General features: G+C 34.8%; 1 protein-coding gene across 7 annotated transcripts in view; it reads right to left on the bottom strand.

The window, feature by feature from the left end:
* The window catches only part of RICTOR (RPTOR independent companion of MTOR complex 2), a 122,896-nt gene that overhangs the window by 22,908 nt on the left and 76,137 nt on the right, over positions 1 to 23,851 (bottom strand). For all 7 annotated transcript variants that reach the window (XM_027604951.1, XM_027604953.1, XM_027604952.1 and 4 more), the window contains 19 exons: positions 20,915 to 20,982; positions 19,898 to 19,980; positions 18,672 to 18,759; positions 17,334 to 17,424; positions 17,158 to 17,224; positions 16,941 to 17,021; positions 14,866 to 14,966; positions 12,712 to 12,877; positions 12,308 to 12,409; positions 12,145 to 12,191; positions 10,531 to 10,666; positions 9,936 to 10,135; positions 9,569 to 9,695; positions 8,811 to 8,975; positions 8,533 to 8,609; positions 7,975 to 8,053; positions 1,890 to 1,999; positions 1,340 to 1,427; positions 102 to 194 (listed from right to left, as the gene is read on the bottom strand). In XM_027604951.1, coding sequence (XP_027460752.1) covers positions 102 to 194; positions 1,340 to 1,427; positions 1,890 to 1,999; positions 7,975 to 8,053; positions 8,533 to 8,609; positions 8,811 to 8,975; positions 9,569 to 9,695; positions 9,936 to 10,135; positions 10,531 to 10,666; positions 12,145 to 12,191; positions 12,308 to 12,409; positions 12,712 to 12,877; positions 14,866 to 14,966; positions 16,941 to 17,021; positions 17,158 to 17,224; positions 17,334 to 17,424; positions 18,672 to 18,759; positions 19,898 to 19,980; positions 20,915 to 20,982 — 1,969 coding nt within the window. The remainder of the gene's footprint in view (positions 1 to 101; positions 195 to 1,339; positions 1,428 to 1,889; positions 2,000 to 7,974; positions 8,054 to 8,532; positions 8,610 to 8,810; positions 8,976 to 9,568; positions 9,696 to 9,935; positions 10,136 to 10,530; positions 10,667 to 12,144; positions 12,192 to 12,307; positions 12,410 to 12,711; positions 12,878 to 14,865; positions 14,967 to 16,940; positions 17,022 to 17,157; positions 17,225 to 17,333; positions 17,425 to 18,671; positions 18,760 to 19,897; positions 19,981 to 20,914; positions 20,983 to 23,851) is intronic.

Raw genomic sequence — 23,851 nt, 5'->3', positions numbered from 1 at the left:
ACTGAGAACAAGCTCTAAATAAAATGATTATTATTATTAATGGGAAAATTTTTAAAAAATCTAAAAATGATGAAGATCTTATAGAAGTGTTTATTACAAACCAAGGCCCAAAGAGATGCTTTCAGTTTTTTAATTTCTTCCCATTTATCCAAATCTGGTGTACGAACATTGTGACAGAGTTCGGTAATAATATTCTGGAGGAAAAAAAAAAAAGAAAACCAAAGCATGAGTAACAGTATGTTTTAAATGCATCTTAAAACCCAATTTTTAAGGTTTGCATTTAGTAATGTTTGCATATTTAAAATTCTAAAATAATTTTATGTAAATTTTCTTAAGCAGCATTAGTGCAGGGGCTCTGAGTTCCTATTATGGAGTTAGCACTTTCTAGCTATGTGGTTTTGAGCAAGTTAGTTAATCCCCCATGTCTTGATTTCCAATCTCTAAAATACGGATCTGTTTCATAAGGTGTAATGATCTAATCATTACGTACAAAGTGCTTAACAAAGTACTTAGTACCTAATATTATAAAAATGTTAGTCACATTATCAGTTTTTTAAATAGAACATAATACTAGTGAATTAAAAAAACTAATATAAAGATATGTGCTCCAGAAGTCTTCACAGGCTTAATATAAAAATAGGACACTATAGAGTACATTTATGTAAAACTTTTGCTCCTGGGATGAACACTGATACAAAAATGAACTAAACTGCCAGATTACTAGTGTTCAAAAGACCCACATGCAAATACTTCTATTTCTAAAATAAGAAAAAAGTTGCATTTATTGAAAACACTTAGTAGCAAGACATATTTAAAGCCATACATTTGGTGTGCATATAATCAAAGAATAACTGCTTGACACTACTAAGCCTGTTATATTCCATGAAGTTTAAGAGAACAGTGAGGTACAAACAAATAGCAATTATACTTCCAGTCTGTTGCTCACCAAAGATAACTGAATCTGTATCAGGTTCAGTTTAACTTCCCAACAAGAACAATGAAGAAATTCAGTTTTTCCGTATGTTTCTACTAACGAGATGAACTTCCCAACAAACTATAAAGGACAGAACTCAGACTTAAAGTGGCTTACTTAAACTCTACGTAACAAATTAGCTATGCAAAAGGTGACACATAAGTCGGGGAAAGGCATGCAAACCAGTGATCCATCAGGATTACGAACACAGAATGCCTAAATCAGTTATAAGATAGAGGGCTTTAAAAGCAATTACGCTGCTAACTTTAAGGCTTTTGAGAAGTTTTTGCAAAGGTACTACTTTAGCAATATTGAGATTTTTTTCTATAATTGTAGCTATTTAAAACAAGTAAATTATGTTTTTACCTGTACTTCCAACAAATGACAGCCTGTTTTGTGGTGTACCAGTTGTCCATAGAGGTGTACGGGCAGGTAGACGTGAGGACGCTGTAATCTAGTATAATAAAGATGATTGATACACCTACTGCCTCATTTACAATATGCTAATTAAAACAAGGGCTACTAATAAAGTACTAGATAAAGATGTAATTTCTCGGCATACATAAAAATATGAAAGCGGAAAAGCGTGAGGATTTCTCTAGAAAAATAAGTTTAGCTGGCCTCAAAGTAGTGAGTAATGGTAAGAGAGCTGAGACCAGAAAAACAGACTACAGACTAGGGTAAAAGCATGGAAGGTGTATAAATTATATTAGTAAGGGTGTTCAGCATGTTATGAGTGCCATTGGAATTCTTGAGCAGTCAATAATATATATGCTTTAAGATTTTTTTCTTATGTCAGTGAAGGGAATAAAATTTCCAAGTACTCAGAAAATTTCAAAAAATAAAGATTATGAACTGGTTTTGAATTTTATATTAGAGGACAAGTTAATAAATTATTCCATTAACTAGACTGTACCTTTGGTTACTCCGACGAACATAGTTATCACCATCAATTGGCTTTCGATAAGTAGTAAGTGCTTCATTAAGTTGTTCCTCAATCAAGTCAACATATTTTGAATTATATTCCTGGAAGATAATACTGTTTTAATCGTATACAGTATCATATTGTTCACTAAATTCATAACATGTTAGGTACCTACCAAATCTTAAAAGAGAAAAATGAACATCTGTACAGAAAATTTAAGACATTCTTAAAAATGGTAGAACAAGGTATTTTAAATGCAAATGTTCTATCATACACAAAAGCTTCCTGCTTATACTCTTATCCCCATTTTCAATTAATATTTTAGAGTCCATAAGTTAATAGTTTTGTTTTTATCTTATTTAAATCCCTTTCCCCATTAAATACAAACAAAAAACTAGCCTCTTAATATTAAACCATAAACATATTCACTAGAAATTTAAAAAAGAAAATTAAATGAATTGTATCATTTTAGCACCTTTAGGCAAAAAATAGTATCTCCCCACTGATTTAAATCACGTAAAATGTAAAAAATGTTTCCAACTAAAACTTGAAAAACTTTAGCTAAATTCTTTAAACTGAAAGTCAGTCAGTCATACTGCCATCTTCATTGCAAAACATCTCCACTTTATTTTTTTAACATTTTTTAATTTAAATTCAATTAATTAACATATAACGTACTATTGGTTTCAGAGGTACAGGCCTGTGGTTCATCAGTCTTATATACTATCCATTGCTCATTATATCACATGCCCTCCTTAACGCCCATCACCCAGTTACTCCACCCCTCCACCTGCTTCCCCTCCAGCAACCCTCAGTTTGGTTCCTATGATTAAGAGTCTCTTACGGTTTGTCTCCCTCTCTGGTTTCATCTTATTTTATTTTTTCCTCTCTTCCCTTATGATCCTGTTTTATTCCTAAACTTCACGTATCAGTGACATCATATGATAATTATCTTTTCTCTGATTGACTTATTTCATTTAGCATACCCTCTAATTCCATCCATATCATTGCAAATGGCAAGATTTTGTTTTGTTTTTTAAGATTTTGTTTTTTGATGGCTGTGTAATATTCGTGTGTGTGTGTGTGTGTGTGTGTACACCAGATCTTTTTTATCCATTCATCTGTCGATGGATATCTGGGCGCTTTCCATAGTTTGGTTATTGTGGACATTGCTGCTATAAACACTGGGGTGCAGGTGCCCCTTCAGATCACTACATTTCTATCTTTGGGGTAAATGCTAAAAGATCTCCACTTTAAACTGTTCAGAAGGAATTGGTAGAACCTCTTTGGAAAGCAATTTGGCAGTATGTATCAAAAATGTTACTTCACATACTTTTTTTTTTTAAGATTTTATTTATTTATTTGACAGAGAGAGACACAGCGAGAGAGGGAACACAAGCAGGGGGAGCGGGAGAGGGAGAAGCAGGCTTTCCGCCGAGCAGGGAGCCCGATGTAGTAGGGCTCGATCCCAGGACCCTGGGACCATGACCTGAGCCGAAGGCAGATGCTTAACGACTGAGCCACCCAGGCGTCCCATTACTTCAGATACTTTTTGGCTCAACAACTACACTTTTAGAAATTTATCCTATAGAAATATATGTACAAGCATGCAAAGACATATGGAACAATATCCAGCAAACACTGTTTACTAAGCAAAAAAAGTTGGAAAAATGTCAATACAGGAGTGGTTATAAAAATTAAGGTACGTTCACATAATGTACTCTGCAGTCATTAAAAAGAACAAGTTAGATTTAAATGTATAGCTCTGAAAAGATCCCTCAGATATACTGCTAAATGAAAAACTTATTCTTATCTACACTTGAAAATAGAACTCGTTTGTATTTTTAAATAGAGAGTATGTACATATAAGGGACTCAGTCGTTAAGCGTCTGCCTTCAGCTCAGGTCATGATCCCAGGCTCCTGGGATCGAGCCCCGCATCGGGCTCCCTGCTCTGCGGGAAGCCTGCTTCTCCCTCTCCCACTCCCTCTGCTTGTGTTCCCTCTCTTGCTGTCTCTTTAAAATAAATAAATAAAATCTAAAAAAAAAAAAAAAAAAAAGAGTATGTACATATAGATGGATAGAACATCTCTGAATGCTCACAAATAAACTATTACAGAAATTACCTTCAGAAAAGACAGATTAAGGACACAGGGAGACATTTTTCATTCAAACCCATTTTAGACAACTTGAATTTGGTTTAGTTACCTTAACTCCCTACTTTTTTTTTTTTTAAAGATTTTATTTATTTATTTGACAGAGAGGGACAGCGAGAGCAGGAACACAAGCAGGGGCAGTGGGAGAGGGAGAAGGAGGCTTCCTGCTGAGCAGGGAGCCCGATGGACTCGATCCCAGGACCCTGGGATCATGACCTGAGCCGAAGGCAGACGCTTAACGACTGAGCCACCCAGGCGCCCCCTTAACTCCCTACTTAAAGCCTCTAAAAACGTACTTTCCTTTTTTCCTTTAGGTTCCACATTTATTTTGTAATAGTAATATGAGGTTTTAATATTATCAGTGTACCATAATTACTACTGCTACTATTACCACTATACTACTACCAAACTCTCCTCTCTATATGAAAATCTTAGTGCAAAAAAGGCAGATATTCTGAGCTTTATACAGGAGTAATTATATTCATGTGGTTAATCTTTTGACCAGGGGCATTCATTTGGAAAACACTAGCCAAAGGTCAGGGGTATGCTGTATAGCTGTGAAATGCACTGAGTTTCTAATATGGGTTATCTTGAGGATTCTGCCCAAAAGGACCAATCTGGAGGGGTAAGAAAACCCCAACTGAGGGGCAGACCTCTACCTCCCTCTGCCTACCTAGGAGGCAATATAAGTAGGCAGGCAGAGAAGCCACTGCCCTAGTCAAGGGAACTGAAAATAACAGATCCACAGTGGTGAGGTCTTTGAGAAACTCATGAAAGTAACCCTCGAGTAGAAGAATTAACATTTGAAATCTGCCACACGCAAAGCTAAATAGCCCAGATAACAACTGTACCAACTGAGTAAGTCTGTTCTTGCCCCCATGCCTCTTCCTCTTCCTGCTCCAAAGCTAAAGAAGCCCTAAACTGGCAGGCAGGTAGTAAATGGAGAGGAGATGAGCACAGAGTGATGAGATTAACCGAATCCTCCCTCCACTGTAGTGTTTCTATGTCTATATCAGGCCTGGGTGCTCAAGTGAAGTTTTAAACTGAATGAGTGAGAATTTTTAATATTGTACTGGCCTGGATGTTTTATTACCTTGAAACAGAGACAGTCTCAGTTTATGTTGGCATGCCATAAGCTACTGGAAGGAAACTGAATACAGTGAGCATGGGCTTTGGAATCAAAAAGCACGCCTGCTCTGCTATTTTTAAGCTCTGTGACCTAGAATAAATTACTCCTCTAGGATAAAGCTTACTCTCCTTAGCCTCCAAATTTTCATTCACAAAATAGAAATAACAGAATATATTTCATAGGGTTGCCCTGAGGATTCAATGAAGTAAGATTTGAAATGGTAGACAATCAGTAAGTTAGTTCTCTTCCCTTTCTCCTTTTCTCTAATTCTAAAGAGAGGACTATGTTGTCTTTATTTTTTTACACCTTCCATTTACTGCCTAACTAACTTTAACTACAATTCAGCATCTGTTTGTAACTTTCTACTGAAAATGCTCTAGCAAAATTCACCAATGACCAAACTGTCAAATTCAACAGTTTATTTTCTATTGTTCATTTTATGTGACCTTTTTAACGAATATATATCACTGGCCTCTCCTTCCTGAAGCATCCTTTAGTGACACCATTCTCTCTGGCAATTTTCTCAGTGTCTTTGTCCTTCTATTGCCCTCATTAAACCAGAATGTTCTATAGGGAGCAATTTCCAGTTTTCTTTCTTTTTTTGTTCTTTGTATCTTCCCTGGTGATCTCACTCATTTCAGGTTTCAACTACTATTATATACTGAGGACTCCCAAACTGCGATCTTCAGCACATATCTGAGCTCCAGATCCACAATTCCAAATATTTTCTGGATACCATCACTTGGTCATCCCACAGAGCAATACAATTCAACATTTTCAAAACTCCTTAACCTCATCCTGTAAACCACTTTTTGTAATCACAATCTCTTTTTTTAAGATTTTAAAAAATTTATTTGAGATAGAGTGAGCACCCATTCATGAACATCAGTTGGGGGAGGGGCAAAGGGAGAGGAGAAGCAGACTCCCCACTGAGCAGGGAGCTTCTGGGGCTCAATCCCAGGACCCCAGGATCATGACTCGAACAGAAGGCAGATGCTTAACCAACTGAGCCACCCAGGCACCCCTGTAATCACAATCTCTTCATGGTGATCCACTGCATGCTCAGTCAATGAGATCAGAAACTTTAAGAGTCAAGATGGACTCTTCACTCATTATATCCAATCTGTCCACACCTCCTGTCCATCTTATTTCAAAGATGCCCAGAAAATGTGTCCCTGCCTATCCAGTCTCAGCACCACTGAAATTCACATTATCAATTCTTGCTTCTTAACCGGTCTCAATATTCCTAGGCTTTACCTTTGATGATCAAATATCCATTCCTACACTCTGACCTGTCATGTTTCTAAAGCACAGCTCTGATTATGACTAGTCTTTAAACACCTATAATTCCCCCATGTCCGATAAAATTGAAATCCCTTAATGACATAATGTGGTTTGTAACGCCTTCTATAATCTAGTTCTAACTTACCATTCTAGCCTCATCTTGCCACTCCTCACTTATCCTAGCCCCAACTACACTGGAATATAACTTTCTTCACAAGTCTGAAGTTCCAACAATCTATACAGATTTATTATTCTGCACCCTCAGCCTTGAATACCCTTCTTCCAACTTATTTACTTACTTACTCCTCAAGACTATTTCAAATATCATATCCTTTCCTGATCACACCTAACATTTCTTTTGCTAATTCTAATCCCTAAGGCATAATCATTAACCCTTCCTTTGTGTTTCCTTATACACTGCACATGCCTTTGTTATAGCAGTTACATTTTGTACCTACTATGTGAAAGTACTGTACCAGATATGCTAAGCAACTTCCTAATACTATAATTTGTATAATAAGGTGACCGATTTTACTATGGTCATTTATTTAAGTAACTTCTATTTATGAAATAAAACTATTACATCTTATTTCAATTCTCCAATTCATTAATTATTGAAAGACTTCATGCCTAAATTATGTTTTTGTTTTTAAAGATTTTATTTGAGAGAGAGAGCGAGCACAAGCAGGGGGAGCAGCAGAGGGAGAAGCAGGCTCCCCATCAAGCAGGGAGCCAGACATGGGGCTAGATACCAGGACCGTAGGATCATGACCTGAGCTGAAGGCAGACGTTAACAAACCGAGCCACCCAGACACTGCCTAAAGTATGTTTTATAGTTAAAGTATTTTTAAAAGATGAGAATTTCTTGTGAAATATGGTTTAGTATAGACAATATAATGATTGAAATGATGAAGAACCCCAAAATTATTTACATTAGAATTGATTATCCATGGGTCTCTAAGATGCTTTGACAATTTATAATGCTTCAAACGAAATAAAATCACAGTGATGACCAACTAAAGAAAAGCTAGGAAGTTAACTAATAACAAGAAGTTTGTTCTCAGGTTTATGTCAAGTAGCATCCTAAAAATAAAGTTTCATTAGATTATTTTATCTGCTTGGTAGAATTGTTTTACAATCTTCCTTCATTTAGGAAAATTGTTTTAGTTAGAGCTTAAAAGGGCTATCATAAGGGACCCAAGAATAAGAATAAAAGAAATGATAGTAAATAGGGTTAATAAATTATACCGGTAGATTGTATCAATTAAACTGAAAGCAAAATTGCAATAGAATATACACAAAATCAACAGTTTGCTCTAAAATGTGGTTTAAAAAATGGATAAATATAAACATAAATAATTACATAGAATTTAAGACTTGACTTCATATGAATGTTTAAGTATTTGACCTCTTTAGCTTCAAGACTTCGATATAAAAAATCCTCCAAATTCATAGATCTATTTCCTAAGATAAAAACATAAATTGAAGCTTACTCAACAGAAAGTTACCTTGTGCCATTTTTCCAATTGTTTTGCTACATAACCCCTTTCATTCAGATAGGAAAATCCTTTTGGAATGGAAAGAAATCTGTAAATGAAAACAAACAATAGTTTAACAGAGTCTGACTACAACTGTTTAAGGAGTTAAACTATCTTAAGCAATACTATGTTTAAAGAGCTAAAAGACTTTAGGAATAGCTTCTTCCTGAGAGTAAAAGGTCGACTATTATTATTTACTGTAATTTCAAATGCAAATAAATTTTCATAATCTTGCAAAAGCACATGAATCCAATCACAGTAAAGAAAATGTCATGAAAATCATAAGGACACACAGAAATGTAAAGCAAACATTAAGGAAAACAATGAAAAACAATGAAACAACATTAAGGAAAACAATGAGTTTCAGTATTGAAGGATATCTAAGATTCTAAAATAGACCTCTTTCAGAAGTTAATGCTAAATTCTTTAAAGTGTTTCCTATTTGGATTTGAATCCAACTTTAAAACACACTTCTAAAGAGAACACAACAAAAAACATAAGTATAAGAAAAATTTACTTAACGTTTACCTCAGAAGGAGAAGTAAACCCTTGTCTCCAAGGTGGGATAAAGCTGGCTTCATCTGAATAAGAGCATGAAGATTGGCCTGAAAAAGGTAATTATTAGGGCAAATTAACAATTGCAAAATGAAAGTAAATTGTTTCCAAAACATCTGCATTAAGTACATTATAATTCCACATAATTTTCTATTAAAATTGAGTACTTTAATTAAAATTAATTTAATAATTAAAATACTTAAATAAAAATTCATGTCTAAGTATTTTATTATAAAACAATAAACCTTCACCTTGTCTTCACATGCTTCATCAAGAATATCAAGAGCTTCAGAAGAAATAGTTTTGTTTTTATCATGTAGCTGGGTCACCAGTAATTCAATTCCCCAATTATTGAAGAATTCAACATTAGCTCTCAATAATACTCTTAAATGTTTTGTTGCATACAGCCTGCAGGCCTACAAAGATAAATGAAAATATAAGAACAAACCAAAAAACCCCAAACTTCATGGATAACCTATTTGGACTTTTTTGGGGGACAGTTTTGCTACTTAAAAATGGCAGAAAAATTGTAATTGAGGGTCTAGTCCCTGATATATTTTCTTAGTACTAGTAAATAAATTATTTGTTTCAATCTAGCTGCTTCTTCCCCTTTATAGAAAGATATGGGTACTGTACACAGTTCCCTTGGAGGAACTACTCTTTTATTTTTATTTTTTTAAAAGATTTTATTTATTTGACAGAGAGAGAGAGCAGGAGAGCACAGGCAGGGGGAGCAGCAGAGGGAGAGGGAGAAGCAGGCCTCCCACTGAGCAGGGAGCCTGCCTGATGCAGGGTTCGATCCCAGGACCCTGGGATCATGACCTGAGCCGAAGGCAGATGCTTAACCCACTGAACCACCAGGCGCCCCATGGAAGAACTACTGTTTTAGAGTAAACTCAAATTCCATCCCATATTCTTAGAATTAATAATTAATTTTGCTTGGCTAAATTTTATGAAGTATTGAACTAACTGGCTATAAAAAATATAGTTTTGTCGATGTTATACTCACATCAGTGGCTGCAGTAAGGATTTTGGAAAGGATGACTCTCGCCAATCCATCTCTGCTATAGTCCAAGCTAGAAACGGTCAGTTTCAGTAAGTGATCTTGATTTTTCAAGGAACAGAGATTAAGGAGACTAAAAAGAAAAAAGAAAAAAAAAAAAAGGATGAAAATATAAACAAGCATTTCTAAAAGAAAGCATTTAATGACAAACATCACATAAAAAAGAGTCACAAAGCCATCAAAATAACTCTAATTTTTTTGTATTTTAATAAAATTTACCAAATACATGTACACAGAATAAAAAGCATACCATTTCAGACTACATTAAAAAATAAAGTTCAGGAATATACTGAGACAACCTAGGGATACTTACCATTGAAATACGCTGCATTTTTCCAGCATTTTGACTCCATGAGGGTGGCAAGAAAGTGTTCCAATAAATAAAAAGTAGTGTTGACTAAGGGTAGTCAATAAACCATTATTTTGAAGACTTCTTTCAGGTTTCATTCCAGATGAGGCATTGAGCCACTGAACAATATCTTTTACTAGATCTTCTAAGTATCCTTGCCCATCCTAAAAGCAAATACATTGTAATATTACTGGAAAAGCACTTAGTGACTATAATCAGAAAATTAACTTTAATCAAATCCAAAAAACGTAATGATAATGATGAAGTTACTAATAACAGATACCAATCACTGAGTATGTTCTTTTAAATCTCATTCAACACAATGCTTCATGAAGATTGTATTATCTTCCATTTTACAAAGAGAAAACCAGGTCTTCTCTAAGGCACATACGTTGTCCAAAGTCACATAACTAGCTAGTGACAAGAGTTAGGATTCAAATCTAGGTCTGGGCTCACTCCCTATGTTTCTAAATACAACCATGCATACTCAGAAATAAAAGGAAGGGGGCAAGTTTAATGAGAAACATTTGCTCTGGAAAATATTCAAAGTGCTTATTACCTCTTCAGACTCAAGAAGAAATTCTGTAAATTGGCAACCCACAACCGTGAGCTGCTTGGACTTGGCAAAATCCAGATCCAGGTTGGCATATAATTTACTGCTGGGCTTGTAAAAGTAAAGTAGTCTTCGTACAAACCTAAGAGCAAAATAAAATTAGCAACAAAGTAAGAAACCAAAATTACTTTAAAATCTTAACCATAGCTTAAGATATATAATATGGTTTTGAATGTTTTGGTTTAAGCCATTGAGGTAAATGGCGAGGAATAAACACATCTGGTACATTACATACACATACACACACACACACACACACACACACGCGCGCGCGCGCGTGCATGCAAAAACAACAAAATACCAAAAACCAACCAAAAAAACACCTTAATTGTCAAGAATATCTTGTGAAATAAGAATTTTATGGTGAGATGCCTGAAAGAAATAGTAGAGAACAAAGATACTAGCTGGAAAAATGCAGATATACAACATGGCCAGAAGATAAGCTTGGATAAATATGAGACAACACCAGAACATAAATTTTCTTTTACTGTATTTTGTGATAATCTTTGTCCCATGACTCTATACAATAATCCTATACTCGATAAATGAAAGCAAAATAAATCATACTACAATTCTGTCCGTTTTTCACAATTAGGCAAAGAGCCAAGCACAAAAGCTGCAGGTAAAATTTAGGGAACTGAATTCATGACCAATGAACATAATTTATATTTCAGTGTTATAGTTTTCAACATTATGGGCTAAACTTCCATTTAACTTAGTTCAGTTTCATTTCATGCACTACAATCCAATCCAATAATGGTGCCAATTCCAGGATATGGAGAAACAAAGTTGAATGAGACTTCATCTCTGTTCTCAAGCAGTATGAAAAGTTGATGCTATGCTTCTTTATTCCAATTTAAGTTTATATATATTCCGTATAAACTTAATACAGATACTAAGTTAAATACCATGAGTAGGTGAATACAACCAAATAATAATGTTAAGGACATAAATTTTTCAGAAACATGAAGGCCCTCTTACTGAATGAGATCAGTACTGGTAGTGGATTAGTCTAAACTCAGGATGAGGAAAAATGCACTGGGGTACTAGAGAACTGCACAGTAGCTTGAAGTACTGTGTATGCCATGAACGTTAGTATGTTTTATGAAAGGTATGGAGAACATCAACTTGGTTAAGGGGAATGTAAAGAGGAGGAAAAATGGCTAACCCTCCAAAGTCAGATGTAAATGCAAGTAGAAGTAGAATAGTAAAAATGGCCATCATTTTGGGAGGGAAACACTTATGTCCTTATTATGTCATCCTCATACCTTAGGGCTAAGATTACAACATGGTTGACATTACCCCAATTTGAGAAACTTTTATCTGAAGTACCTCATTTGTTCCAAACTAAAACCAGAATATAAATAACTAGGAAAAGAATTAGCTGATGCTTTTAGGTTATAAGAGTATACACAAAAATGTATACATGTACCTACTGAATACTATTAAAATGTATGTATGTATCTTTAAAATACCAATTATTACTTTTCACAGGTATTAGGCATAATACAACTCAAATCTAAGTTCTTTCAATTTAAATGCAAAACAGTTGTTACGTACCTGTGCAACTGTTCATCTTTATAGTTTCTTAGATTTACATTTGGCCACTAGAAAAACATAATATGTTATATCATATATGTATTTATCAATTCCCAAAATATAATTATGATGAATTACAATGAATAATAAAATGAAGCCATAGCCAAGAAGTATCTTGTCATACCTTAAGAATGGTCCCTATAAGATTCCAATTCCATTCAAGATTCTCTTTATGTTGAAGGACTTGGCTATCTCTAAGGTTCATTAAAAGAGCTTCCTCTGTATCCTAAAATCATGAGAAAGTAATACGGAAAATTAAGGCAAATTATCTTCACATTCAGAAAACTAAGTTCAAATTTTAAAAATACAAAGAAAGATTTTTCATTTGAGGATGAATTAGCAAGGCTTTTTAACTTTAACAAGTTATAAAAACATAGCTCTAAACTGCCTAGTCATTATAAAACTAGAAAGCCATTTGAAAATCCGTAAGCATGAATAAAACTAACTCAAGCAAGTAAATGCATATTAAAATCCATCAGTTAAAAATTAGGAAACTAAGTTAAAAATTGCGACGTTTCATGTCAGTACCTTAAGAACAAATATATCTTTCTGAACTCGGAGATACTGATCCCGTTTCTGGTGGGTTGCAATTGCTTTCTGAATAATGTGATCTAAATGAAGGCTGTAAGGTTTAGGTCCTCGTTTCTTCATTTCATGGAAGCGTTTTAAACAATTCAAGGCTGCACTGGCTCGCCTAATTAAAAAAAATTGAATTAATTCTGTAGCAAAGCTAGCATAATTTTAAAGAGAGCACTTCGGTAAATTACTCCAGTAAAATATATAAATTCAAGGCTAGAGATTGTTACTAAAAGTAAATTATTTAATCAAATTTGGAACCACAAAGGAAAAACAATCAAGAACACTGCTGATTTGTATGAAGAAACACTAATTATGTAGACCCAACTAAATATGTATTTACTAATCTTGTTTTCTGTGGTGGTGGGCACTTTTTGTATACTGGTTTTAAGAACTCCCAGGAAGTCAGAAACCTAGTTTTCTCTATTTTCTTATAGAAGTTTAAAGACTTGCTTCTCATATTTAAATCCTTAAACCAGCCAAAACCGATTTTTGTTTATGGTATAAGGCTGGCATATTTCATTTCCCCCCCACCATGTGGATAACTGATTCCAGTATCAATTTGTACATTCTCTACTTTCCCCCATTGATCTGCAACTGTTAATGGTATCCTTTTAAAACTTATTTTTAATTCCTTGTTTGTGGTCCATAAAAGCACAGTTTTCAACAATCTGGTAGCAATCAAGTCTCAACTCCAGAACTTCTGGTAAAAACAAATCAGATTTAAAATTTTAAAACCTTGAGATGCTCTCAGATTGGCAAGTACTGAAAGTAGAGAGAGCTTGCTGAGCTAAAAAAACAAAACCAAAAAACCATTATAAGACTATTATTGCTGAAATTTTGAAGGTAAATTTGAAATCTTGATGAACCCTGAAATTCATGGCCATAATCTGACCCAGAGAGGTTAGGTCTACCAGGCTTTGGGAAATCCACTTTTCCATCATGAAACTACTAAAATAAAAACTGAAAGGGGACCCTGGCTGGCTTAGTCAGTAGGGCATGCAGCTCTTGATCGCAGGGTTGTCAGTTTGAGCCCCACACTGAATACAGAGATAGGCTGCTTAAATAAATAAACTTTAAAAAAAAAAAAAAAAAGCTGAAAGCTATCATTACTAATGGAAGCCTAGAGTTAGAACCGAGATAATCCCTAGTAACTCTTAGTTTATAATACAAATTCATTCTATTAAATAATAGTATATTTAATGGCAGAGTTAGAATTAATAGAATATTATTTACTTACAGTGAGGCCATATGTGTACTTCTGAATTAATAAAGCTAACTAAACTTTTAAGAAATGTATACCTGTCAATAAAAATTCAAATTCTGAATAGCTAATGAACTACATTTCACTAATATTACCAAAAAAAAGTCCAAATATGGATTTCTTTGATCATAATAGGTAAATTAAAAAAAGAAAAAAAAAAAAAGGAAGGAAGGAAGGAAAAGAAAAAAACACCCCTGGCTTAGACATAATCTTAACCAAATGAAAAAGATTCCTATTAGGGTTTTCTAATCAAGCTTCTCCATCTTTACCTTGTAAATTATATTTTATTATTAGTACTGAAATTTCAGCAGAGCTACAGCTGTATTATCATACCTTTGTTTATAAATTCTGTTTGCAATATCTCCTTCACATTTAAGAGGTTAGCTTACTTCAATGCCTATAGTATGGGTTACTAAATTCTAAAATTTTTAATCACACATACAAAAGAATACATTGCTACTTTGTGCTTTATTAACTTGAAATAGTTTAGACATTAAAAAGCCTGAGCTGCTACTCAAAACATAAAATAGTCCAAAAAATTCTCAAACATTTTTAATGATGTGGTAGAAAGTTTATGTCCTTGTCCAGAAAAATGCTAAAAAAAAACCTTGATTTTTCTAAGCTATAATACTCTGTAGCCTATATTAAATAATACTATCAATTTTCCTCTCCTCTGTAAGGCATTCCAAAAGAATTTCCAAAAAAAAAAAAAAGAATTTCCAAGCTTTATCTAGACACACACACACACACACACACACACAGAATTTTAAAAAGAAGAGAAGGTCATCAAAATGGGTATTAAATATACCAGGTACAGTCTTTGCTAGAGCTCTGATACTTACAGTCTCTTTTCCTTGGGAATATCAAAAGACGCAGCCATATTCATTAGGGTTGGTAGGCAGTGTAAATGATGACTATGTGAATGAGGAAGAATTGTATTTGCCTAAAATGAAACATAATTATTTTTTAAGAGTTGACAAATAGAAATATTTTGTTATAGATTATCCATAGATAAAATATTAACGGTTTTACTCAAGAAATGAACTTAATGATTCACTTTCCAATACAAACTTACTTATTATAATTTATCTTACCTACTTTCAATAAGGATGAGAAAGAATGAAGATACAGACTCACATTAATTAAAACTCTGAATTTTACAGATCTTTTATTATAACAAAAATTATAATTTAAGTGGTAACTTAAAATTTAATTACAATTAAACTCAATTCTTAAATGATCTGAAAGGATTACATATCAAAACTTAGATCCAGTGCTATGTTACATTAATCCTGCTTTCCAAGCAAAATCCACCACTCAATCTGCTTTCTACCAATGAAGATAAGTAAATTAATTAATGTGTGGAAGCCAGAAAATGAAAGCATAATAAGCAATGAACTAATACCACTATACTCAAAATGACCAGCTTTTATATTTCAAGGGAATAAAGAATTCTGGTCATGGAGGAAGGAAAAAATTAAATTTATAAAAAAGATTACTTCATAAAGAGCAAATAATTCTAGATATTGATAATCTTACAGGAAATGATATATCAAGAATTAAAATAAAAGGGACGCCTGGATGGCTCAGTTGGTTAAACATCTACATTCAGTTCAGGTCGTGATGCCAGGGTCCTAGAATTGAGTCCCGTATTGGGCTCCTCGCTCAGCAGAGAGCCTGTTTCTCCCTTTGCTTGTGCTTGCACGCACGCGTGCGCTCTGACAATAAAAATCTTAAAAAAAATTAATTCATTAAAAAAAAAATCAGATCTGAAGGGATGCCTGGGTGGCTCAGTCGGTTAAGCATCTGTCTGCCTTTGACTCGGATCATGATCCTATGGTCCTGGGATCAAGTCCTGCATTGGGCTCTTTGCTCACTGGGGAGCCTGCTTCTCCCTCCGTGTGCCCCTCCCCCTCCTTGTACCCTCTTTCTCTCTCTGACCAAGTAAATAAAATCTTAAAAAAAAAAAAAAAAATCTGCAGTATTACTTAATTCTTCCATGGATGGACTGAAGGAGAACAGAGGATGTGGCTAAACAATTCGTTGGTAAACAAGACAGTTACCATTAAACTCTGTTTAATTCTCTTTACCTCACTGAGACCAGCTGTTATTTGGGAAAAAAAAAAAATAGTAGGGGTGGGGAGGTTGAAACAACAAAAAGTACTCTGCCAGTAAGAGAAAATCATAAAATAATTTTAAAAGATCTGTCACAAGGTTACTTCTTCCTTAATCAGTTAAAATGGTTTTTATTTAGTATTCTATTAATGAACAGGTGACTTAGAAATAAATAGGAATTCTATCTTGCAAACAATCAGTTCTCCCATTGCTTGATTTGTTGGGAGTAGAGAATGGTCGGATCACTTTCCTAGCTCCTTGTTTCCAGAAGTTACTGATGTCATAAAATCAAGGCAAACCCCCCCAAAATGAAAAAAACAAAACAAAAAGAACTCACCTTCTAAACCTCAACTCACAAGTTTGCAGAGAATGTTTTCAAACAAGGGAGTTAAACTTCCACTTTTTTTCACAGTTTTCTAAAATTCAGGCACTGATTGCCATATCAATTCCACTGCTACCTGACTAAATATCTAGTTTTGTAATTTCTTGCTTATTAGGCAGGTCTGAGATACATTAAGATTTATAAGACTCAAAATGTCAACATAAAAGTGAGTATAAAAATATTCAGTACTTTTTAGTTTTTACATGTTCCATTTATAGAACTAGCTGTACCATATACATGCACATACTATATGTACATATATGTATAGACAGATACAAGGCATCAAGGGCTCTTTGCAATGCAAAGACAAACACTTTTCAAAAAAAAGCAAATTTACTTTTTGAGATACTACAAAGTAACATTATTTTATAAATTAAAACATTAATGGTAGGAAACATAATCAGAAGTTGCTCAACTTACCATATGTAAAAGCTCCCCTAAAAGGATGGTAGCTCTAACTGAGATATGGTCATCACTGTTTGTTATCACTTCAACCAAACCCTTTGAAAATAAAAAGAAAATATTATTGTTGCAAAATAGTAAGTAGGAACACATTTACGGATCCTATATGCTTGTTGCTCTGAAAGAACCTTGTCAGAGAAATTTAAAAAAATAAAATAAGGTTTATAAATCTTACCTCTAGAAGTCCATTACGAATAAATGCAGAGAGTATCAGTGCCAAATAATTATCCATGAGGTCTGGCCTAGAAATAAACACAGTACAGAAGCAGTTTAGATACTGTTCAATATGTTACATAATTTAACATAAAAACAGCAATTGTAATAAATTTGAACTATTCCTCTAAATCCTACCTGGATCTGGCACGATGAGGAAGAATAGTTTTTGCCTCAGCTGCTACAAAGCCATCTGAAAGCCTCCAACTGTCCTGGAATCTGCCTGGATCTAAAATAGTTAAAATTAGGTAGTTAGAAGAAAATGAGAAATCACTAAAACACATCAGTTACCATCAGCTAGTCAGGCTATAAATAATGTTGTAAAATGTTGGTTAAAAAATAGACTGAGGGGTGCCTAGGTGGCTAAGTCGGTTTAAGCGTCCGACATTGATTTTGGCTCAGGTCATGATCTAGGGGTTGTGGGACTGAGCCCCACATAGGGCTCCTGGTTTAGTGGGGAGTCTGCTGGAGATTCTCTCTCTCCCTCTGCACTGCCCCTGTCCCTGCTAAAAACAATAAATAAATCTTAAAACAATGTTTAAAAAAAGGACTGAAAAGGCATACAGAAAATAAATGATTTACTGATGTACACAGATCTAAACATCTTTCATTTTGGGACTTAGGAGTCATTGGCTAAAATAAAATTATAGCGAGAATTAGATAATCTAATTTCTTTCTTTGCCCATTTTTCTACTAATTTCACTGCTCATTTGCAATACCTAGGTGATGATATGAGGTTTTATTTTTATATTAATTTAATGCTATGATGATGCAGTAAGAAAATGGTATGCAGCCATCAAAGAAAACAAAATCTTGCCATTTGCAACGACGTGGATGGGACTAAAGGGTATTATGCTAAGCGAAATAATTCAATCAGAGAAAGACATGTATTATATGACCTCACTGATATGAGGAATTCTTAATCTCAGGAAACAAACAGAGGGTTGCTGGAGTGGTAGGAGGTAGGAGGGATGGGGTGGCTGGGTGACAGACATTGGGGAGGGTATGTGCTATGATGAGTGCTGTGAATTGTCTAAGACTGATGAATCACAGACCTCTACCTCTGAAACAAATAATACATTATATGTTAAAAAAAAAAAAAAGAAGATAGTAGGAAGGGAAAAATGAAGGGGGGAATCAGAGGCAGAGACAGACCATGAGAGACTATGGACTCTGAGAAACAAACTGAGGGTTCTAGAGGGAAGGGAGGTGGGGGGATGGGTTAGCCTGGTGATGGGTATTAAAGAGGGCGCGTACTGCATGGAGCACTCGGTGTTATATGCAAACAATGAATCATGGAACACTACATCAAAAACTAATGATGTAATGTATGGTGATTAACATAATAAAATTTAAAAAAAAAGAATGGTATTTAATATTTAGTTTAGTACTTTGCCTTTGAGGGATTCTGTGTATTAGCTAAACCATCTTAAAATCACAGTATATGAGTAGATACAAATGGGCTTCAGTACTTACCTACACTGAGCAGTGCTTCTATGAATTCTTCAGTCACAACAGGTAGAGGAAGACGAAATATATCATAGAGCACTTCAAGCAGACCTCGCTGCAAGTGCAAATAAATACACTTCATTTATTTTTATGGAATGAATCTTCCTTTAAATTTAAAGATTTAAAACAGATGTTTTAAATGTCCTATTCACAGAAGAAAACCTGATAAAAACAGAACTCCGTATTTCAGAAACTTGCCATCTCAGGCCTATACTCAAGAAGAGATAACTACGGCGTGCTTACTACATATACAATTTAATCTTTTCAATTAACCTCTTATTATCCCCATTGCAGTACATATGGAGAAATAGATTTACAGGTTAAACGTAATTTGCCCAAGGTCATGGAGCTATAAAGACTAAAATCAGGAGTCAAAGCTCAGTGGGCCAGACTCCAAAAACCATGTTCTTTCACCATCTGTGAAGTAAAGAGTCAAGTGAATTGCCCCAACCTTTAGTTCCCTGCTTATAGATCCTTCCATCTATAATCATGTCTTTCTATTCCCATGGTCTAAAGGCGTTTCAGTTCACATTTTAAGCAAGGTACTCCTAGCTAGTATTTTCTTAATATTTTTCAACTCCAGGTTTGGTTCAAATAAAAAAACAAGAAAAGTGCAAACTGTATTTTTTTGAACACAAAACAAAAACATTTAAGTGGAAAAGGAAGAACCACTGAAGAGTTCATTTTTTTCTCTCCAATTTCAATTTGTTTTAGCTGTTTAATATAAATTGCTATGCACTAATAATTTAGGACTCTATCTAATAAATAAGCATATAAATATTAACAACTCAATTTTAATGAAAACCACCACTCATATTAGAAAAACTTAAGTTAGAAGGCATAAGGTACATAAATACTGTATTTACTTTTTACTAAATATATTTCTGTATTGCTTGAACCTTTTACGAGAATGCCCTTTTCTGTTTGCATTTTTTAATGAATAAAACATAATTTCATATTTTAACCCAGTTTTTAATTCAGCCGCATTTCCTAACAACATCACTATTTCAAATTATTTGTATTAGCCTTAGGGTTCAACTAAGTAGTATACATTCATTAATGTATTTTTTTCAATGCTCTATGATACAGATGAACAATTCATGAGGAAAAAGCAACACTTAAAATAACTTTTTACAATTAATTTCCTCTGTTAAAAGTCTGGGAATGAAACAATTAGAGTAACTTTTGCCTACCCTTATTTCCATATTTGGTATACAAAGTACTCCAATTAGAGACTGGATCCCAGAGTTGCCAGGTTTACATAAATTAATAATACCTAAAGAGGATAAAAAAGAAAAAAAAATCACTGATTTAAATTTCAAAAGAAAAAATCTACAGCAATGTATTCATAATATAAAATCTGTGGTATTTTTCCAGATAACTCCAAAATTATGCTATTATTTGGTTATAAGTAACATTTCCCTACTGACTAGAGATTATCAGTAATTTTACCATTTAAATTCCTTCTTCTGCTTGTTGCATACCCAAAAAAGTTCATCAATCTGACTGCCTACTACTCCTGCTTGCTGATGTCTCAGGGTCAGAATACTGGAGAGAGTAGGACAACATTCTGTCTCTCTTACCTAATACCTTCTTAACCTAAAATGAAGTTAAAAAATCTGCTTGGCATTTGTCTTTTGAAATTTTAAGTGGAAGAATTAAGTCAAACAATTTAAAGCACACTAATATGTCACAAAGGAAGATATGTGAACAGCCAATAAACACATACAAAATATTCAGTATCATTAGTCATTGGGTAAATCTAAGTAACATTCACAATTAGATACCATCACACACCCACCAGTATGGCTAAAATGTAAGAGGACATGAAACGCTGGCAAGGATGCAGAGCAACTGGAACTTATAAACACTGATGATGGGAGAATAAAATATGTAAGTATTTTGATAAAAAGTCTGGCAGTTTCTTATAAAACTAAACATATATCCACCTTGTGATTTAGCAATTCCATTTGGGTATTTACTCAAGGCAAATGGAAAGCTCATGTCCACAGAAAGACTTTTTAATCACCCAGGTAATCACTAGCACACTGACTTACAGTCAATTTTAGTAATTTTGTACAAATCCCTCACTCTAATAATAACATACAAAGTTAAAACTAGGTTAACATCTAAATTAGATGCTGCAATAGTAATTTAACATTTGAAAAAATAACCAAGTTTTTCTTATTAAGCAGCACAGAGTAGCTTACCTGCCCATGACCGGAATGTTGCTATGATTCCCATTTTACTGGCTAGAAACCTTGCTTCTCTGTCTTCTCTGGCGGGAGCGCGCAAGGGGCAGAGATCAAAGAAATTAAATGTGAAAATAAAAAGTGAGATATTCCTCTACTGTATCAGGAAAAAAAACTATCATTAGTTAACATTCAAATATTTACACAGGAAATAAAACATGTTAAAAAAAGAAAAAAGGTCAGATCTACCTCAAAGAAAATTACCCAATTATATACTGACCCCCACCCCAATTTAAAATTCCCAACATAGTTTGGAGCATCTGGCTGGCTCAGTCAGTAGAGCATGTGCCTCTTTTTTTTTTTTTTTTTTTAAGATTTTATTTATTTATTTGACAGAGACATAGTGAGAGGGGAAACACAAGCAGGGGGAAGTGGGAGGAGAAGCAGGCTTCCCGCTGAGCAGGCAGCCTGATGCGGGGCTTGATCCCAGGACCCTGGGATCATGACCTGAGCCGAAGGCAGACGCTTAACGACTGAGCCACCCAGGCGCCCCAAGCATGTGCCTCTTGATTTCAGGGTTATGAGTTCGAGCCCCACACTGGATGTGGAGATTACTTAGAAAAAGAAAGTAAAAATCTAAAATTCCCAACATAGTTTAAAATAAGTTATAAATTCTACTTTTCAATTTAGTTCTACTTTTCCTGCTCTTTCTGAAAACTATTCTTAGATACCTCATTAACACCTTTAATTGAGCACTACAGACAGCACCGCCCTATTTATTAAATAAGCATCCTTGTCAAAAGGCTACCCTTTAGCAAAGAAAATTACCTCTTACTTTTACCACATGTACACTTTTTTTTTTTTTAAAGCTTATTTGTTATGTATGTATGTAATCTCTACATCCAATGTAGGGCTCGAACTCATGACCTCAAGATCAAGAGTCAGAATGACATTCTCTTCTCACTGAGCCAGCCAGGTGCCCTACCACATGTATTCTCTTTACTTGAAAATTCTTGCCCCAAACTTATTTCAGCATTTCTTTTTTCTTTCCTTTTTTTATTTCAGCATTTCTAACATGCAAGCTCAACAATCCATATATTCACCGATATTAAATAACTAGATATTAATATCACCAGCTATTTTTTTCTAATTGTGTATCCAAATATCTCACTGTTCTTTCTTATGCAATAGTTTATGACCATTAATCAAGCAAGAGACTATTTATATTCATTAAGTATTTTCCACTGGCTTATGGCCAGTATCAATACTTAATAGCAATCTTATACTATTTATGCCACCTCAACCACCTCCATTCTCTCAACTGTCTTTTTCTGTGCTAGCTTTTTGTCTTCCCTAATAAAGTCCTTAACAATTCTGAGAATACAGAACTCCAGAGAACTAACTGGGAAAGAAAAAACAGAGGGGGTGGATTAAAAAAAAAAAAAAGACAGAAAATCAAGTTAAAAAACAGTGAGCAATCAGTCTGCAAAAGAAAAATGAAACACTTAAAAAGACACACTAACAAGCCACACTAAGCTCTACAGCATCAAATAAGTGAGAATATAAGAGAAACTAAAATGAGGAGGTGGGGTGGTGGAAGAAATGAGAATTAGACAACTATGGGATAAAGCTTTCAGTGCTCCTTCTCTTAAAAATATTAGTGACAGGGGCACCTGGGTGGCTCAGATGGTTGGGCATCTAAGGCTCAGGTCATGATCTCCAGGTCCTGCGATGGAGCCCCACATCGGGGTCCCAGCTCAGCGGGGAGTCTACTTCTCCCTCTCCCTCTCTCTGCCTCTCCCCCTGCTTGTACTCTCTGTCTCTCTCTCTCTCTCTCTCAAATAAAGGAATAAATCTTAAAAAAAAAAAAATGTTAATGACAGGAGTGCCTGGGTGGTCAGTCGGTTAAGTGTCCAACTCTTGATTTCAGCTCAGGTCATGATCTAGGGTAATGAGATAGAGCCCCGCATCAGGATCCAGGTTGAGCGTGGAGCCTGCTTAAGATTCTTTCTCTCTCCCTCTGCCCCTCCCCCCTGCTCATGCTCACTCTCTCTCAAAGGAAAAAAAAGAAAAGAAAAGAAAATGTTAGTGACAAACTTACAGTAACTGTCTGGTAATCCATTCTCTAACCTATTTAATAAATTTGTAGTATTTTTAAAAAATATCTCCATTTTCCCTTGTTCCCTGGCCGTAATGTACCCATGCTCCAGAAACTACCCATACTCCAGGAACTAAATGAAAAAAAAGTACAGAACCAAACAGATAAGGAAGGATTTTGGTGGAATGTACCTTCCCCCTCCAACTCTAAAAAATAGCCAAGGCTCATCTCTCACTCATCCTGCTAGGCAGAATTCTAAAAATGTCTGCCATCCCCTCAAGATTCCATGCCCTAATCCCTGGATCCTGTGAATATGGTATCACTGCCATGATTGTGACTAATTTAATGTTATATAGCCTGGCAGACCTTAAAAGACAGGGAGATCATCTGGTAGGCTTGATCTAATTGGAGCTTTCACTAGCTAGTGGCAGAGAAAGAGAGATTCAAAGCGAAGGATTCGAGGAATTTCTGTTCTGTTTGAAGACAGAGGGAGCCACGTGCCAAGGAAAGAGGGTGGCCTCTGGAAGCTGAGAGTAGGCCCCAGATGACAGCAAGGAGTCAGAGACCTCAGTTTTACAATAGCAAGAAAGTAAATTCTGCCAACAACCTGAATGAACTTAGAAATAGATTTTTCATCAGAACTTCCAGATAAGAGCTATGCCAGACTTCTGACCTACTGAACTGTGAGCTAATAATTTGATGTTATTTTAAGCTGCTACATTCATAGTAATTTGTCATGTAACAGTGGAAAGTGCATTTCTCCCATCACTAGGAGAATGTTAAGTAAGCGTTATCAGGAAAGCCAAGAAAGGGGCCTAAGAATTCCAATCCACAACTTAGTAGGGGTAAGATTTGAG

The sequence above is a fragment of the Zalophus californianus genome, chromosome 5 (assembly GCF_009762305.2).
Source record: "Zalophus californianus isolate mZalCal1 chromosome 5, mZalCal1.pri.v2, whole genome shotgun sequence".
NCBI classification, from domain to species: Eukaryota; Metazoa; Chordata; class Mammalia; order Carnivora; family Otariidae; genus Zalophus; species Zalophus californianus.
This window is presented reverse-complemented; position numbering and strand designations above follow the sequence as displayed.